The 19,401-nt window shown below is 33.9% G+C and overlaps 1 protein-coding gene across 7 annotated transcripts in view; it reads left to right on the top strand.

Annotated features, from left to right (window-relative positions):
* Positions 1–2,193: 2,193 nt before the first annotated feature.
* Positions 2,194–19,401, top strand: part of Usp15 (ubiquitin specific peptidase 15) — a 116,233-nt gene continuing 99,025 nt past the window's right edge. For all 7 annotated transcript variants that reach the window (XR_007348738.1, XM_015483068.2, XM_015483067.2 and 4 more), the window contains exon 1: positions 2,194–2,349. Coding sequence is in view for 6 of the 7 variants with exons in the window: in XM_015483068.2 (XP_015338554.1) it covers positions 2,261–2,349 (89 nt within the window). In the remaining variant the exon portion in view is untranslated. The remainder of the gene's footprint in view (positions 2,350–19,401) is intronic.

Below are 19,401 nucleotides of genomic sequence, written 5' to 3'. Positions count from 1 at the left end.
TGGGTTCTCCTACTTACTAGTCTTAATTCCTCATCTACAGAATTGGAATAATAATAGTACCTTAATCAAAGAGTTGCTGAGAGGATAGAGTTAGTACTTTAAAGTGTTTAGAACAATGCTAGTAACTCTACGTATGTTGCTAAATAAAATATTATAACTAATATTTCTTTCCTGACTTGGATGGCAACTAGTTAAGTCTACAAATTGATCTGTTGTATAACTCAAATTGACGTTGAATTTATATATCTTTTTCCAGTTAACTTACTGCCTTTAGCATGGTGCAGGTGGAGAAAAGACTATTTTACTTAGTGGAATGACTATAGGCGTCAACGTTTCTCTTCAATGAGAAAATTGAATAAGAGTATGTGACTCATTGCTTCTTCATTATGTTATGTTTATAAATGATAGAGCACAATTTTGCCTTCAAAATCCCAAACACTTTTTAAAAAAGCTTTATTGAGATATAATTCAAATACTATACAATTCATTCTGTCATCAGTCTAATTCCTCCTGCTAATATTTATTGACTATTATGTCCAAAGCAATAAACACATATTATTTAATTTAATCTTCACAAGAATCCTTAGGGTAAGTATTACAATACTCAATTTTATTATTAATCTACAGGTTAAGTACTTTGCTCCTAGAGGTTGAAGTGAAGTTTGAACTAAAGTCTATATGGCTACAACATATTATTTTCATATCATACTGCCTCTCTTTGGATAATTACTTTGGAAAAGGGGGAAAATATAACCGAGGATACCCATGTTTAGAGAAACACTAATTTTTTTAACCCATCAGAAGAAAAGCCAAACAAGCAATAGAAGTAACTGGAAATTGCTTTCAGACTCTCAAGTAAAGGCTGATAATGCAAAATGGTATTGTATAGCAACAAGCAATAATAATATGGATATACCCAAATCAAATACCAATATACAATACTTTTATTTGATAAGCTTCAACACTTCTTACCAACATAACTACACCAATCTTCCAAATGAGTTAGGGTAGGCATTAATCATTTTATTTGTCACATCAGATGTTAGACGTTATCTTAAAAAGTCACATCTGGACATCTTCGTGCTTGTAATTACTTAAGCAGTTTTCCACAATTAATTTATCAACTATGTAAGTGTTGTTTACGTTATTCAGCACGATGCTAGCCACCAAATTTCAGAGAGAGAGAGAGAGAGAGAGAGAGAGAGAGAGAGAGAGAGAGAGAGAGACCCTAGCAGAACAAGAGGAACCCAGTTGCAGCTCTTGTGGGATTTACATTTTAATTTAGGATTTCCTAAGGAGAGGTAGAGTATGCTATAGATTATAGTACATGGTCTTTGGAACCTGGGCTGTGAACTTGCCTCTCCACTTGCTGTATGTCTGACCTTGGCATCTTGATTTTGGACTCAATTTCCCCATTTGAACCATAATTGTTGGCTTCGAAAAAGCTCACGTTATCTAAGTTTCAATTCAGGTGCACACACCATGGGATGACATTAAGGAAATGTTACACTGGCTCAGAGTAGTAGGTTTTTCCCAGTTTTCTTCCCCTTGGTACCTGTCATGATTCAATACATGATTTTACTCCCTGTTCACGGAGGAACTGAGACATGTTTTTCACTGCAGCTTAGTTGTCTGGGTGTGCCTGAGGAGGCGTCACAAAGAGCCTGTAAAAAAGGTCCCTACCTATAGCAAGGGAGCTGGAAGGAACCTAGGAAGGGCACTGCGGCCAAACGTTCGGTTTCGGATTGTTCTTTGTGCCAGTAATCATTGAGTTTGGGTTCTGCAACTCGCAACCAAAAGCCCAAAGTCACGGAGCTGTAAATTTTCTGCCATATCTTAGCGGTCCCCACACTCCCCGCCCCACCCCACCCTCAAGCGTGAGTGAATACGCAAATAAGGGTTTTTCAGGCGTCCGCAGGAAGAAAGGAGGGGTAGGCAAAGTCGAGACTGGACTGGCCCTGGCACCGCTGAAGCGCAGAACGCCCGAGCCCTCAGCCACGAGAGTTAAAAGCCGGCGGTCCCGGGCCGGGAGGAGGCCCAGGCGAGATGCTGGACGGGCGGGGACCGATGGGGGGCAGCAGACCACAGACGCGCACCCAGTCCACCCCCGAGGCTTCCTCTTGTCCCGAGGCACCCCCTCCCCCCGCGTCTCTTTTGGTTTCGACCTGCCGACTGGGAGGGGCCGCGGGACGCCATTCCCACAATGCTCTGGGCGTGCCGCCGCCGTAGCTGCCGCCTCCGCTGCCGCTAGTGGAAGAAGATGGCGGAAGGCGGAGCGGCGGATCTGGACACCCAGCGTTCTGACATCGCGACGCTGCTGAAAACCTCGCTCCGGAAAGGGGACACCTGGTAGGGGAAAGATGTTGAGGTGGTTGCAGTTGCCTGAGGACGGTGGAGGACTGGGCGGGAACCGCGGGCTGGTGTGTTTCTCTAGTGACAGGTGCGGGCAGGTCCGGCGGCGGCCGCCTTAGGCAGCAGGATTTTGGGGCAAAGGTTAGACCCGAGATGAGGGCTAGGGTTCTTGGCTTGTCGGTGCATGCTGAGAGGTATGTGGGGAGCGGCGTCGGCAGCTCGTGCGGGTCCCTTCGTCCTCCTTCCTCCCGTAGTGCCGCTCCCACCTCAGGCCTTCCCGAAGGATAGGTTGTAGTCGTTCGGCGTGGGTTTTACACTATTTTGACAGGTCCTCGTCCCATAGCTTATCGTAGTCTCATTCGCTTTACTTTTCCAATCATATCCCTTCCTGGCATTGTCGGCATCCAAGTTCCCCTTTATTCTGATTCTGGTAGGCTTCCGGGAGTCAGGCTGCAGGATGTTTGCGGTCTGTACTACACAGGTGGCATGTGTCAGGGCTCTACTTAAGAGAAGGAAACCTTAATTTCCAGGTCCTTGTGAAAAGGAGGGAGAGGAGTAGGGAACCTTAAGCTTAAGAGAGATACCACGTGGTCTGGTGCTCTAGTGGAGGCTTGGTAGAAGCCGGCAGTGTTTCTGTTAGAAGTGCAGCCCTTCCCTCCTGTTTGAAGGATAACATAGGCCTGCAAAAAGTAGATAAGTCTACTTGAGGCTTAAGTAACTTGCTAATATTCAAACTTATAAAATACTGTACTTAAAATACTGAAGGAAGTGTGTGGAGCTTTTAATACTTGCAGCCACATCAAGGGACATCCAGAATAACTTGAATACATGAATATTTAACATAAAGGGAAAATACTTTATGGAAGAAGGATAGTGTGAGTGTGCCTCTTCATTATAATAAAAAATTTTCACGTCCCTCTGTCATCAGAACAGTGATATATAATTCACAGTGGTTTTTTTTTTTTTTCCCCTTATACTCCAGTGTGACTTAGTGGAAGGAGTATAATAAGATTTAGACTTATTTCACTTAATTTATTCCATCACTTAACTTGCAATATGACTTTGAGGCAAATTCATGTAAGTCATTGCACCACAGTGTCTTCATTTATAGAATGCACCTTAACAATTTTATTACAGGGGTTATATTTAGATTCAATCAAATATTCCAAAACATGTAATACCTATGAAATATAGTCTTAGTTACCTTTTTATCTCTGCCATTGACTCCTGACCAAATGCTGTAGTATTGGAATAGTTATCAAATAAGCTAATAGTTGGCAGATCTGGGACTTGAATTTAAGTACTTTGATCTAAGCCTTAGTACTTTTTTTCCTACTTTGTTATGCTACATACTGTGTTTCTGTAATGAAAATCCCTAAGGGTGCAATATACACTTGTTGCTATACAGCAAATATAGACTTACAAATGACTTAATAATCATTTTTGTTCATACTGGAATGTTGTTCCTAAGATGTTTATTTTTGAGGAGATTTTGAGCATTTCCTAGGACACCTATGTTTACCTTGGCCTGTGAATTTTTAAAGATGAAATCAGGCCTTCTTTATTGTATGCAAAAGAATATCTTTTTTTTATGTTTTTAAATATTGTTTAGTTGTCAATGGATGTTTATTTTATTTATTTATAAGTGGTGCTGAGAATCGAACCCAGTGCCTCACACATGCTAGGCAAACGCTCTACTACTAAGCCATAAACTTAGCCCTGCAAAAGAATATCTTTTAAAAAATTTAATTCACTCACCCTGTTACTGTGTCTTAAAATATAAATGTGGATATCCATAAAATATAAATCTTTGAGTTATAATATATATTAATGTCATGTTTTGGGTATATTGAGTAATGATTGGTTGTGTTTACAGTATGATAGAAGCAATATGTTGAGGCATTGAAGTTTGGTATTTTTCAAATGAGTGTATTTTTGCTTTTTGGCAAAGTTACTGAAAATCATTTTTAGAGTAGGTCCATATTCGAGTCATTTCAATGCTTTCATTTTAAAGAAAAGAAAACAGGGCACAGATATTCAGGTATCTGTGGAAATTTTGCAAGTTTGATCCACACATTAGTTTTCTCTTTTATTTAAAGGAAAAAATACAGGCAAAAAAGGTATTGGGGAATTTCAGAAACCAATTTGGTTTATCCATGAGCCACTTTACTCGCCAATTAGCAGGTGAAACCTGTCCAAAAAAAAGAGTGTAAAGTAAAAACTTGATTATAAAGGAAAATAATCTGATAAATAGAAATTATATAATGAACTCATGAGTACAGAACTGATAGGAATATTTAATAAAAATAATTTAGTTGTTAGGCGAATTTTTGAAACTCATTAGAAAGTTTTTATTTTTAGGGCCACTCTATAAGTCTCTAGATTAATCTTTAATAGGTATTTGGGCAAATCCTGTCATATTAGAGCTGAAACTACCCTTAACAAAAGTGGAATATTTTCCTTACCACATACATAAAACCATCTCAGAAAGACTGTGCTGCTAATAAAAAATGGTAGGTTTATCATAAAGTTTATTTACTCTTGAGAGTTTAATACAGGTATTTAGAGTTAGAATCAAATGGATTAAATTAGTTCTTGAGCGCTTTGCAAATAAGACTTTTTCCTAGACCTCTAGTAACTAACTCCAGTACCTAGGCAAGTATAAAGATTTATTTGATCTTGCATGAATACCAGAATTTGCTCATTTGTAAGCAGTGAATGATTTTTATATATAAACCGATATTCTACAGGTGAAAGTAAATTAGGTAAGTCTGAGATGAAGAGGCACATACCACTGTGAAGTAGTAGAGAGGAAAGTAACACCAATTAGCAAAGGAAGTAAGTCAGTAGTCTCATTATGCTATTTGTTGATCTGTTTGCATTATAATGAGATTCAGAAAATCATGAACAAGATTAAGCTAGAATTTAGAAACTATACAAAAAAGACTTAAAAATCTCAAAATTCTAAGACTGATCTAGGTAAACAGATGAGTTACAAGGAAAGTTACTGGTTTGGAGGTTTCTTTTAAAATAGACTTATTGAGAACAAATAAACATTTATCAAAATGAAATCACTACTTTATTTTCCCCAATTTACTAAATGGCATTCATCTACCAATCATTTTCAGTAATTTTTTTGTTCTGTTTTGTTTTCGTTTTTGGTGCTGGGGTTTGAATTTGCTCAGACCTGAAAGGCAATTACTGAGATACATCCCAGCCTTTTATATTTAAATTTTTACTTTGAGACAGGATCTCACTAAGTTGTCCAGGCTGGCCTTGTACTACTGGTCATCTTTCTGCCTTAGCCTCCTGAGTATCTAGGATTGCAAGTGTGTGTGTGTGACCTTGCCTAGCTTCATTTTCAGTAATATTTATGTCTGATTATATTTAATGATAATGTGTAGCTAAATATTATGTGTCATTTTTGTGTAACCCATAGTAACTCTGTTAGGTTTTAGGTAACTTTGGAAAGTAATGTTTGTTAACTTGTATTTAAGAATCATTTAATATGTCTTTATTTTTGTTTCAATAAATTGTCAAAGAATTTCAAAGATAAGTGAAGTTTTAAATAGGAACCCTTGATTTCAGCTTTTAGAGCTTTCCCTCTATTTCGCAATTTTACTTAGAAATCTTTAAGGTTTTATTTGTTCCCTTATGTTTATGTCACTTTGAGTGACACAGAAAATAACTTTATAATCATAAATCAGTTAATAATGTGAAGGGAAATTATACACTAACATGAGTTCCAAATTGTTTAGTATGTACTTAAGAAAATTATACATTACTATTTAAATTAATTTTAGTTGTGCCAGGGTGTTTACTACTAAGTAGGATACTTATGCTATTTACAGGAAATGAAACAAGACAGCAAAACTTTTTAATACTGGTAAATGGGTGAAACTAAGGACAGAAATAATGCCATTAAAACACATTTTTCACAATTTAGTTGTTTAAACATCTAGAAAAGCATTTTTTTTTCATACTTTAAGCGTTTTTCTGTAAGTTCATTAGTAAATCCAGGATTAATATACCCTATTTAGCCAAGAAAATTCAGTACTAGTCAGTGATTTCATTTATGTAGTTTGTGACATTCAGACTTGATTTTGTACTATTTTCCTATTAGCACACGCAAGGTATTTTTACAAAATAGTTCTATGTTAGTTACTAATCTTGCTTGTACATAAATATAATAAATAATAAGTTTGTCAGGCATGACCTACAATGTTACATTTAAAAATACTATGTGCCAATTACTGTTATACACATAGAGACAGATTTGTTTACTCTTCATCACAATTCAGGGCACTTCATATTTGACAAAATAAGAATCCATGGCTCAGGGAGGTGTTCACATGGTGGTTCAGCTGGGATTTGACCCTAAGTGGTCTGGTTTTTTGGTTCATTCCCTTAACTCGCTAAACTAAACTTGCTCTTATTTTAAAGATTCATTTAAGAGAGTTTTAACTGTAAAAAAGAAAAAGAAGGACTTTTTTTTTTCCTCTTTAAAGGAAGTCTATTTTATATTTAGCTGCAGAATTCTACCATTTTATCCCACACTTGTCTCTTGTGACTGTTCAATTTAGATATGATGGAGTATGTGGGAAATCTTAACATCTTGCTTCTGGAAATTAAAACATATTTAAAGACTGATAGGTGAATAACTGAATATATAGAACAGATATAATTTTGTTCTGAAAATACCTTCAAACAAAAGAATCTGGGATCACTTATTGTTGAGCTTCTAAATTTTAATTGTTTTATCAATAAGCATAAGCTTTTATTAGTGGCAATATGCCTTTTTCTCATAGTATTTTACAAAGATAACACAGCAAGAAGGTAGTAAGATCTTTAGGGTATTTTGTTTCAGTATTTTGTTCATAATTTAAAAGTATTGGCTTACTGTAAGCTATAGGTACATGAAGTTCTCTTTTTGGACTACGAATCCCTAGAATTAGTCCAGTATAAACAACACAGTTATTAATATTTGGTGTTTTATGTTCCATGTTTATCAACTGATATTTTTCAAAAATACTTCATATAATGATTTTTTTTTAATTTGAAGAACATTTTTAAGACAGTGGAAGGTATAGGTATAGTCTTAGGATCGCCTTAGTTTTTCTAAAAAAATGACAGTCCCAGTAGCATTACTGCTGATTTAACAATTTTGTTATCTTAGTCATTGGATATGTTCATTTTGTTTAGAGAGATTTTTTTTCCTCACTTTGAGAATCACTTTATTAATAAGCCTTAATTATTTGGTGTAGCTCAGTAGTAGATTGCTTGCCTACACGTGAGATACCAGGTTCAATCTTAGCACTGCATAAAAATAAATGAATTAAATAAAGGTATTGTGTCCATCTACAACTAAAAAGTAAACCAAAAAAAGCCTTGATTATTGATGAAAATGAGTTGGGATGAATGTGTTCGTGTACTCCTGTAATCCCAGCTACTTAGGAAGCAGAGGCAGAAGGATGGCAAGGTCAAAGCGAGCCTGGGCAAGTTTAGTGAGACTCTGTCTGAGAGAAAGAGGGAGAAGAGGGGAAAGGACAGGAAGGAAAAAAAAGGAAAGTAAGTTGAAACTACCGGTATATTGGCAGAGAAGTAAGGGGAAGGTTAAAAACATCTTAGGTTGATTACACATATTTTCTGATTTTTATCCTCAAAATAAGGATCAAAATATATATTTATATTTCTTTATAGGTGAGGAATCAGAGAAAAAAATTGGCTTGCCTGTGGTTCACTATTGATAATAAACATTCAAAAATGTTTACTGATAGTGGTATTCTGTGCTAGTCACTATTTTAAATGTTTTACACTTGTGTGTCCTTAAAGTACATGTCCTTATTTACCTCATTTTTTGTTTGATGATTTCAGAGCTAGTATGAATACCTGGTTATAATCTTAAAATTATAAATACTGTCAATTTTCCCTTAGTATTAAAAATAGTTTTATGCTATCACTACTCAAATGTAATTCAAACAGTATTTCACATCCTCTTTAGTCTCCACATAGATTTTTTCTTTTTTCTTCCCTGAGTAATGTCAGTTCAGTTTGTGTCTTTTATTTTCATTTCCTCAGTTACCGATGCAGTTCACACCCTGACTCATTTATTGCCCTGAAATAATTTCTCCAGATTCTTTCTCACATCTATTCTTTAAACAGGAAATGTATTATCCAGTTTACACAAAAGTCACTATTTAGAAGCCACATCATAATATTGATAGATAGTGACCTCTCTTTTAGATAAGATTAAAATTAAGTATCTGAGGAAAGGATCAAGAACATGTCTCCAAGCCAAGTGCTGTAGCGCACTCCTGTAATCCAGTGGCTCTTGGGAGGCTGAAACAGGAGGATCCTGAGTTCAAAGCCAGCCTCAGCAAAAGCGAGGCACTAAGCAACTGAGTGAGACCCTGTCTCTAAATAAAATACAAAATAAGGCTGAGGGTGTGGCTCAGTGCCCCTGAGTTCAATCCCTAGTACAAAAAAGAAAAAAACAGGTCTCCAATAAGAAGGAAATTTATTCAGCTTGTGTTCTAAGATAGAAAATCCATCTTTGTTTCATTCATATATATATATATGTATGTATTTATTTATTTGTTGGTGGACTTTTATTTTCTTTATTTATAATGTGGTATTGAGAATAGAACACAGTGCCTCACGTGTGCTAGACAAGTGCTCTACCACTGAACTACAACCCCAGCCCACTTTTACTACATTCATGACTAAGATTCCACATGTTTTCTTTATAGCTTTCCAAAAAAAAAAGAGGGAAGTAATTACTAATTATTCTGAGAGAGCTAAGAATGCTAACCATCCCTTCCACTCTCCTTTTAATTTTGAGAAGACCCAGGTATTAGTGTGATAATTCCCACCCTTAGAGACACACCCATAGAAAGGACTTCTTTTGTGAAAGAAGTCAAAGGATCTCACTAAAAAAGCCCAAAAGTGTCTCTGAAGCCAGGCTAGTCATAGTTCCAGGGAGCCAATTAAATCAAAACCTTAGAGCATTAGAGCCAAAATTAATTGCTTGTGTAAAAGAGCATTAGGTTTCTTTATTATGGTAAAATAAACTTTTAATGACTTATTGTTTTCTATTTTCAATTGTGTTTTTAGAACTTATTGAAGAGATTTATCTTTGATAAAGATGGAAAATGTTGTATCTATAATACCTATATATAGGTGTAAATCTATAGATATATTTTGTGGTATGGTATCCGTGTTACAGGGGATTAAACCCAGTGGTATTCTACCACTGAACCGCATCCCCAGACCTTTTTTAATTTTTTATTTTGAGACAGGGTCTTACTAACTTGCCAAGGCTGTTCTCAAACTTGTGATCCTCCTGCCTCCCTAGTAACTAGGTTTATAGGTGTACACCAATACACCCAGCTTTATGTTCATTTATTTTTATGGCTTTCAAGCTGAAGAATTTTTCTATTCTTGTTAGAAAGTACAGCTAAGTAGTTACATGTACCATATAGTTGTGGCTGTGGTTTACAAAAATATTGCTCATTTACTATTTGTTTGGTTTAGATCTGGAATGTCCCCCAAAAGCTCAGGTGTTGAAGACCTAGTCTCTAGTGCAGCAATTTTCAGAGTTGGGGCTTTGGGGAAGTGATTGGATCTTGAGGATTCTGACATCATCAGTGGATTAATCCATTAATAGCTAAATAGATTATGGGGAAGGTGGGACCTAGTTGGAAGAAGTAAGTCCTTGGGAGTATACCTTGGAAGGATTTATCCTCCCTCTCCCTCTCCCTCTCCTTCCCTGCTTAAGTGGTGGTATTGTACAGATACAAAAACTGAGGTTGCAGAGTTAAGTATACATGGTCATATACTTGGTCAGTGAGTTTATAAGTTAGGCAGTCCAACCCTGAAACCTGCATTTTTAGTAAACTGTAGCTATATTGCCTTCCTGTGCATGAGAGATTTATATCCAGATTACGGGAGCAACTTTTTGAGCATTGAATACCCAGAAGTATTGAAATTAAGAAGTAACAGGTTTGCCATACTAGATAAATATTTTTATCTGTTATGAGGAACCTATAGAATTTCTAAGTCTCCTTGTCTGTTAACCTATGCTTTCCTACTTCCCACAAATTATTTACCTTTTCTTGCCTTATTGGCTTTATACATCATTCCTATTATTTCATATACATTTTACCGATTCCTGATTTTCTCTTACTTCAAAACTGAGCTCAAGCTGGGGTCAGCGCATGTGTAATCCTAGTGGATAAGGAGGCTGAGATAGGAGGATCACAAGTTCAAAGCCAGCCTCAGCAACTCAATGAGATCCTGTCTCAAAATAAAAAAATAAAGGGAACCTAGGGATGTGGCTCAGTGGTTAAACACCCCTAGGGTTCCATCCCTAGTACCAAAACAAAATAAAACAAAACCCACACAAAAAATCTCAATAAAGTCATTCTCAATAATTTCATCCAGATCTATGGCCCCTTCACTCTTTGCGTTTTAAAGAAATACATACATGATAACAAATTATATATGCATTTTCATATGTATATAAACAACTCTATTATGATTTAATTCACATACAATACAGTTTACCTATTTGAAGTATTCATAATCAATTCATAATCAATTCTAGAATATTTTCATTATCCTAAAACAAAACCTCCTACACACCAACAGTCATCTCTCATTTCTCCCCAAACTCTTATACTGTAGGCTATCATGAATCTTAATTTCGGTTTTTATGAATTTGCTTATTCTCGATATTTAAATTGAATCATATTATATGTGTGATTTTTGTTTCTCAGTTCTTTCACTTAGCATAATGCTAATGTTCATCTTGTAGCATATATCATTTCTTTTTATTTTTGACCATTGGTTATACAGATTCAATAATTTATCATTTTTATTTCAAATTTTTTTAAGTTCAAATTTTTTAGTTGTCAGTGGACCTTTATTTTTTATTTATTTATATTTGGTGCTGAGAATCTAACCAGTGCCTCACATATATTAGGCAAGTGCTCTACCACTGAACCACAATCCCAGCCCTCAAATTTTTGTCCATTGTGAATAATCCTCCTATGAACGTCTCATGTGCAGGTTTTCATTTCTCTTAGGTATACCTTAGAGGAATTGCTAGGTCTTTAGGTTTAACTTTTTGAGGAACTACTATACCATTTTACATTACCACTAGTAGTGTATGAGGGTTCCAGTTTTTCCACATTCTTGTCAGCACTTGTTAATATCTGTCTCTCTTATTATACTCTTGTTAGTGGGTGTGAAATGGTATCTTGTGGTATCTCATTGTAATTTTGATTTTCATTTCACTGATAATTAAAGCGTTGAGCATCTTTTCATCTCCTTAGTCATTTGTATATCTTTGGATGTCTATCCAAATCCTATGACTATTTTAAAAATCTGATTTTTTTTTCTTTTTATCATTGAGTTGTAAGAGTTTATATGTTCTAGGTACAAGTCACTTATCAAATAAATGATATGCAATTTTTTTACCATTCTGTGGGTTTTCTTTTCACTTTGTGTTCATTGAAGCACAGAAGTTTTTATTTTAATGCAGTTCAGTTTTTTTTATTTTGTCATCATCATGTTGTGTGTCATGAATTAGAAGCCTTTGCCTAACTCAAGATCATAAAGACATATTCCTTATTTTCTATAAATTTTATGTTTTTAACATATATAAGTCTATGATCCAGCTAAGTTAATATTTTGGGGGTGTGGTATGAGGAAGTGGTCATTTCATTTTTTTGTATGTGGATATCCAGTTTTATCAGCTCCATGTATCAAAGACTATTCTTCCCTGTGTACTTGTCTTGACACTCTGCTCAAAAGTCAGTTGATTATAAAAGTAAAGGTTTATATTTAGACTTTCCACTCTATTCCATTAAAATATATGTCTATCCATATTTTTGAAATTTGAAAGTAATGAGTCTTCCATCAAGTTATTTTTCAAGTCTGTTTTGGCCTTCTTATTATATTGAAATGTTATTTTTTAATATTCTTAAATATGTGTCAACATTTCATTAGCTCTTATAAATAGCATACTCCTCTTTTTAGCAATTTGTCTTATTATTGTCTCTCATGGAAATCTCCTCCACTCTTTTCTTAGAGATATCTGGTATGGTAATATTTACTCAGTGAATGTTGTATGTCATTTAACCCACAGATCTCTCACCAACTCTTATCCTTATGCCCCAAAGGCACAAACACTATCTTAAGAATATAGGTAAATATGCTAATTATCAAAAAGACATTTACAGTGTGTATGGAAGAAGGTAGTACAACAAACTCTGCACCTAGAAAATGGCATGGCATGCTACAAGGGGGTTAAACCTAAATTAATCTTTCAAGTGGAAAGGCAGTCAGATACCATGTAAATGTCTGAAAACATTCAAAATGAATCAGGCATGATGGCACATGCCTGTAATCCCAGCTGCTCGGAAAGCTAAGGCAGGAGGATCGCTAGTTCAAAGCCAGAAGCCAGCCTCAGCAACTAAGCAGGGCCCTAAGCAACTTAGTGAAAGACCCTGCCTCAAAATAAAAAAAAAAAAAAATTAAGCAGGGGATGTAGGCATTCAGCTCCATGGTTAAGCACCCATGAGTCCAATCCCTGGTTTAAAAAAAAAAAAAAAGAAAGAAAAAAAGAAAAGAAAAATTAAGCTAATATGTATATCGTTCATGGAAATAGTTATGTAAGAAAAATATAAAAGGTAAGTGCTGAATTCTGGGAAACAGTTGCAAAGAGAGGGATGTTTAGGTATCTATATATTTGTAATAATTTTCTTTAGCTACATAGTTTGGGTATGCACATGAATGTTTATTATTCTCAGAATTATAATATGTGCCAGCATATGATACAATTTTTTCTTAAAGCAAATTTGGTTGTAAGGACATTTTGTTTTGAGAAATTCCCAATTTTTCTTAGTGTTTTTCCTCCCTCCCTCCCTTTTTTTTTTCATTATTTTTTCTTCCTTCCTTATTTCCCTCCTACCCTCCGTCCCCCATTCTTTTTTTTTTTTTTTTTTTTAATATTTATTTTTTTAGTTCTCGGCGGACACAACATCTTTGTTTGTATGTGGTGCTGAGGATCGAACCCGGGCCGCACGCATAACAGGCGAGCGCGCTACCACTTGAGCCACAGCCCCAGCCCCGTCCCCCATTCTTCTACTGTAAAACAATTAAACACATTAGCTCAGGAAATTTATATAGTAAAAATCATACATTATTAATTAATGTTTCCTTCTTGATTCACATATGCTTATCCAAATTTACATGTCAGATAGAGGTACAGGATATATTTAGTAGAGGGAGGCACACATATCTAAGCTATCAGTGATCACATATATATAGTCTGGATGCATAGTTTATAAAACAAACATACTCTGACCTCCTTCTCAAGTTGCCTATTTGTCTTGGTTTAGATTTGAAAAGAGGTCATAAAAATTAGTTCTTGCTAACTGATGGAGTTAATATGGAGAACAGAAAATAGGTTAGAAATGCTTGAAATCTGACAGTTGAAGATAAACCAGGCCATTGGTTTATTTTAAAATAATTCAGTTTTCTTTGGTTAAGTTTTACTGAAATAATGAAATTCAGAGTTTTAGATATTTCATTAAATAAGGAAATTAGTCAAAAGAGTGAATTAATATCCAAAATTGTTCATGCTCTTAATTCTACACAAAGTCGTTATATTTTTCTAAAGTTAAATGTGCTACATTGTATTAGGCTGAGATTGTTGTGTATTTTCTTATGTATAAGAAATTATAAACTAGAGCTTATATATAATATGCCTACTCTGCAAAGAAAAAGGTAGGATTTTTAAAAATAAGCAATATTATATTTATGTGTTAGTTACCCTGGAACATCTATCTGGGAGCTGTCAGCATAAACATGTACAAATTAATACACACATACACACAGTGTCATATATATCTAAAAGTAAGGAAGCAAAGAAACCCCGGGAAGGAAGAAAGACAGATGTATATATCTTCCTTTTATACCATTTTGGCTTCCTAAATCCTGCTATTGGGATTTCTTCACATTGTTTTTAAACTGTTATATCCAGGACTATTTCTGAATCATATATTGGTCCCTATATATCTGTCTTAAATTTGCTTCTAGGGTGATATTCTTCTGTTTTACCCTCCCTTGCCTCCACAATAAAAATCTTAACTTTTTTAGTTCTTATGATAGCTTTACTGCATTTAAAGAATGTCTTAAATTTGACTCAGATGCCCTCAGCTTTTCTGGAGCCATTGAAAATTATTTCATCCAGCCCACAACAAAACTGTGGTCTTTTGAGGCCTTTTAAATATTCAGCACCATACCATTTAGACCTTTTTACTCTTAGTAATATAACTTTATGTAGATTTGTTATTTACTAAGCTTTTCAAAAGCATGTGATTCTCCCAGTAATCTTGTGAAGTATTTCCAGTGATCTTCATGAAATTTAAATCAAACATATCTCTTCATTGTTGAAAATCATTCAGTAGTGTCTAGTACACTTAGGATAAAATCTTTTATCATTTCTTCAAAGATACTTAAAGACTGTATAGTCTTGATTCTAGTCTACCCTTTCAGTCTTATGTAGCTTTTACCTCCTATTTTCATAAATACCAACTTGATGTAGTCAGTTCCTCCAACATAGAAAATTCCCAGAGTCCTTCTGACTGTAGTATATGATGTTCATCCAGTTTAGATAGCTTTCTTAACTTTCCTAGAGTAAATTTCATTCATATGCTAAAAATGTTATTGTTTGGAGAAATTCTCCTTTATTTTAAAGAGCACCCCTATTACATGCTTTCATAGTTTTGGGTTCTTTCCTTCATGGTTTTTACCACATTTACTGTATGTCTCTTCTCGGGACTCCAAATTCCACAAACATAGGGACTTTGACTATTTTACTTACCACTTTATATGTACTAGCACATACGAAGTAGGCCACCAATATTTTTTTGAATAAATGAATTCTCATTTCTAAGATAAGCAATTTAAGGGTTTTATTTTAATTGTCTTAAGATGTCACAGCAAATAATGTCAGAATCTACTGGCCTGGTTTCAGGAGATAAGAAAATGTATAAACAAAAGAAATTGTGAGAACAAGTTGAGATTGGGTTTGAAAAAGTTCATCCACAATTTAGTATATATCACAATTCTAGAAAAGCTCGTAAAAGAAAAATAGTGGGTTTTGTGGGTTATCTTAAATGAAACAAAAGCATGACTCTCAGATAGCCATAGCATTGAACACTCAGGCTTTTTGTACTAAGTTCCTGATAGGTGAAGATCTAACATTCACCAAAGATACATTGCTTTGAAAATACTTTCTCAAAATAAGTAAAATGGATAAAAAAGTTAGATTTTGCCTTAAAATTTAAATGTGTTTTAATTCTTACATATAGCTTAGTAATATATCTTCTTACTTTATAAAAAGAACTCTGTCATAATGAGGGAAAGTTGTATATGATTTTTTACAGTATCTGTTTTCTACTTAAGTCTTTCTAAATTAATGAAATTTAATCCATTTTGTCCCACCATCCCATATATGAAACACCTATAAAAATTTAATATAGTATATAGTAGATATATAATATATAATGTAATTATATAATATATTTATATAATAAGAACATAACTATAAATTATAATAATGTTAACTCTATTGATATTATATATATGCTCTAGATTATAATTTCCAACCTATTTTAATGTACCTATATCAGTTGTATTGAAATATTCCCAGAACAGGAAAGTTGAAAATTAATGGGTTTAAATGAGTGTTAACTTTTTTGAGGGCACATTGAAGTAGGAAGACCTATTTATTGTACTAGGTTAGGAAGTAAATAAGAGTTGAGGAAGAAGATTGTAAGACTAAGTCAGAAAAACGAGAACAGAGGAGAAAATGAGTATGTGAGTTTAAAGATGGTGTTGAAATATGCTGAGTGGGAAAAGTCAGAAGAGGGAGAAAGAGGGGATAGGAGCTGTCTGTGGAGAAAGTTTCCAAAGAGGCAGAAGGAAATTGGATCCAAAGCAAAGAAGCAAAAATTTTTGGCCTGGGATTTAAGAAGAATTATATTGTCCACCAATATATAAGGGAATCTCTGAGATTAATGTGTGGTACCATGGAGTTATACAAAAAAATCAAGGTTTGCTTTCTTGTACGGAAGACAACAAGGTAACAAGATTGTTGAAGTTAGAGACTAGTGAAGATTCAAAAAATTATTGGGAATGACGGAGATTATGCCATAGACAGGAGGATTGCAGGTAGTCTTTAAAGGACTTGATAGATTGAAAACTGTAGATTTTTAGAACGCATTAGATTTTCTTTAATAATTTTGAGCCCAGATAGTATTGATATAGTATTTTCATGTTGATGTACTAGTACGGAAGAATCAAGATAAATGACCACTGAATTGTTACCCACTGAAATGGGGAAATGATGGTGATTAAGCCACAGAGGTCTTAATCATAAATGAAATGATGTTCTTGATTATATGTTAATATATTTACTTCATAACTTTTTATGTGTTTCAATAGTATACAGAAGTATTTCACCTTTGGACTCATCTGTGAAGCATAGACTCCTGTATAGAAAATTAAAATTAGTCTGTTAGTCACAAAAAAGTTAATTATTACTTGTATTTTGGACTATTCTAGATGTTTACATATTAATAATTAAAATTAATCTTTAAATTTTAGATGATTGTAAGCTATAGTCTATTGTAATATTTGCTCCTAAAGTTTGATGAGCTTCAAGTCAGTAAACATGTCAATTTTAGGATTTTTCTATTGTTTATAGTTTTCCAAGATATCAGGAATAGTAATCTCTATATGCTTCTCCTTTGTTATGTGCAGTCACTCCATTTTTATTTTTCTGGCTTATTTACTGGTTGTTCTAGTTATCAAAAGGAAATAATTTCTCACGACTGAATATTCTGATAAATTAAAAAATGATCACAAATGAATCATACTTTTCTAGTGACAATTCTTCAAGCCTCATAGGGATTTTTTTTTTGTTACAATCTAATACAAGTTCATCTGTTTAGAAAACAATAAAAATATAAAAGATAACAAATTCTTAATGTCTTTCAGGGTAAATAGTTGTAAGCCAAAGTGATATAAATTTTATTAAATTTACTGTGTATTTTTGATCCCAACTAAAAAGAAAGCTAATCTGCTGTTTATAATTGTTTTTCTTGCTTTTCTGCTTAAAATTTCATCTAATTGTCATTTAACCCTATCAGTTTTGGTGGCCTTAGTATTATTCATAGTTTATAGTACGTGTGAGTGTACATATGTGCCATCACTTGATGTGCATATAAACTTATTATTCACATTAAACAGAAAAATTTATTCATTCTTAATTGTAATATTTTATGAAGACAGAAGAATATAAAGAAAAATACAATAAAACACTTGTATACCCCCATGTTAGTTTAAAAATGAAGTATTATAAATATAGTTGAATCTCCCTACATGTTTCCTAATCTCATTCCCTTCCTTTCTTGCTGAGGAAGCCATTATTCTGAAACTGAATTTTATAATTCTCTTTATTTATACTTTACTACTTATGCATTCATTTATAAATAATATGTAGTATCTTTTAAATTTTCATGTAGTTGTACTTGTCTCATATACTTGTATTATATTGCATGTACAATTTTACAGCTTCCTTTTTTCGTTCAACATTGTATTTTTTTTGGATTTTTTTCTCATGTTATATGTAGTTGTAGTTCTTACTTCAGTTTTTATTTAGTATTTCATGGTATGAATAATGCATATTAGAATTTTCCAGTTTTCATTCTTATATATTATGGTGCAGTAAATATTATTATAGTTTTATTCTTGTAAATATGTGCAAAAGTTCTGTAGGGGTAGAACTTAACAATATCAAAACATGATTGTATGGAATGCATATCTTCATCTTTAATAGATCTTGCCAAATTGCTTTCCAAAGTGAGGGTTCTTGCGTAACCCATGAGCCCCCCTACTGGCAGTATAAAAATTCCTGTTAGTACACATCTTCTACATGTTTAATAACATATGTGCATATATGTGCATCTCTTTCAGATATTAATTTGCATTTTCCCCATTGCTAATGAGGGTGAGCACCTTCTCTGGTGTAGAGAATATTCTAATTAGGTAGATGTTTGAGATGTGTTTGTGCATTCCTATGAAGCTCGGTACAGATGGGTAATTTTCTGTGTTTGCATAGTATTTGAGGTAGAGTTAGGACTAGGATAATGCACCAAGGTGATATTCATTCTCAGTGTCTCTAGACATCTTACTTGCCTCACATAATCTGGCCTTGCTTGTGAATTAAATAGAGCTTAAGCACACAATGTTCATTGTAATTCAAATTATTCCCTAATATATCTGGTTTTTTTAAAATTTTTTATTGTTGGTTGTTCAAAACATTACATACTTCTTGATATATCATATTTCACACTTTGATTCAAGTGGGTTATGAGCTCCCATAATATATCTGTTTTTATTATGTTAATACTTGATACAAGAGCTACACTCCATTTTTACATCATTGTTAAATATAGGCACAATGTTGTACAATAAATCTTTTGGGCTTATTCATCTTGCATTACTAAAACTTTATATCCATTGAACAGCAACTTATTTCTTCATCGCCCCCGCCCCCTCAAGTTCCTTCCCTATTCTGCAACCTACCATTCCACTCTGGGCTTTTGAGAGTAAGACTATATTAGATGCCTCATATAAGTAGAATCATGTATATCTGTATTTTTATGACTGGTTTATTTCATTTAGCATAATGTATTCCAGGTCCATCCACATTGCTATATATGCGGGATTTCCTTCTTTTTTCAGACTAAATACTGTTGCATCATATATATGTGCCTGGTTTTTCTATATCCATTCATCTATAGGTAGAATTTTTAGTTCATTTTCCTCTATTGGCTATTGTAAAAAATGCTGCAGTGAACATGGAAGTGTGTATATGTCTTCCAGATCTTGATTTTAATTATTTTGGATGTTTGTTTTTTGTTTTTTGAGGAACCTCCACTTGTTTTCCATAGCTAATGCACCATTTTACAT

Source organism: Marmota marmota, unplaced genomic scaffold (genome assembly GCF_001458135.2).
Source record: "Marmota marmota marmota unplaced genomic scaffold, marMar, whole genome shotgun sequence".
Lineage (NCBI taxonomy): Eukaryota > Metazoa > Chordata > Mammalia > Rodentia > Sciuridae > Marmota > Marmota marmota.
Note: the sequence above shows the minus strand (reverse complement) of the source record. Positions and strands in the feature narration are given on the sequence as shown.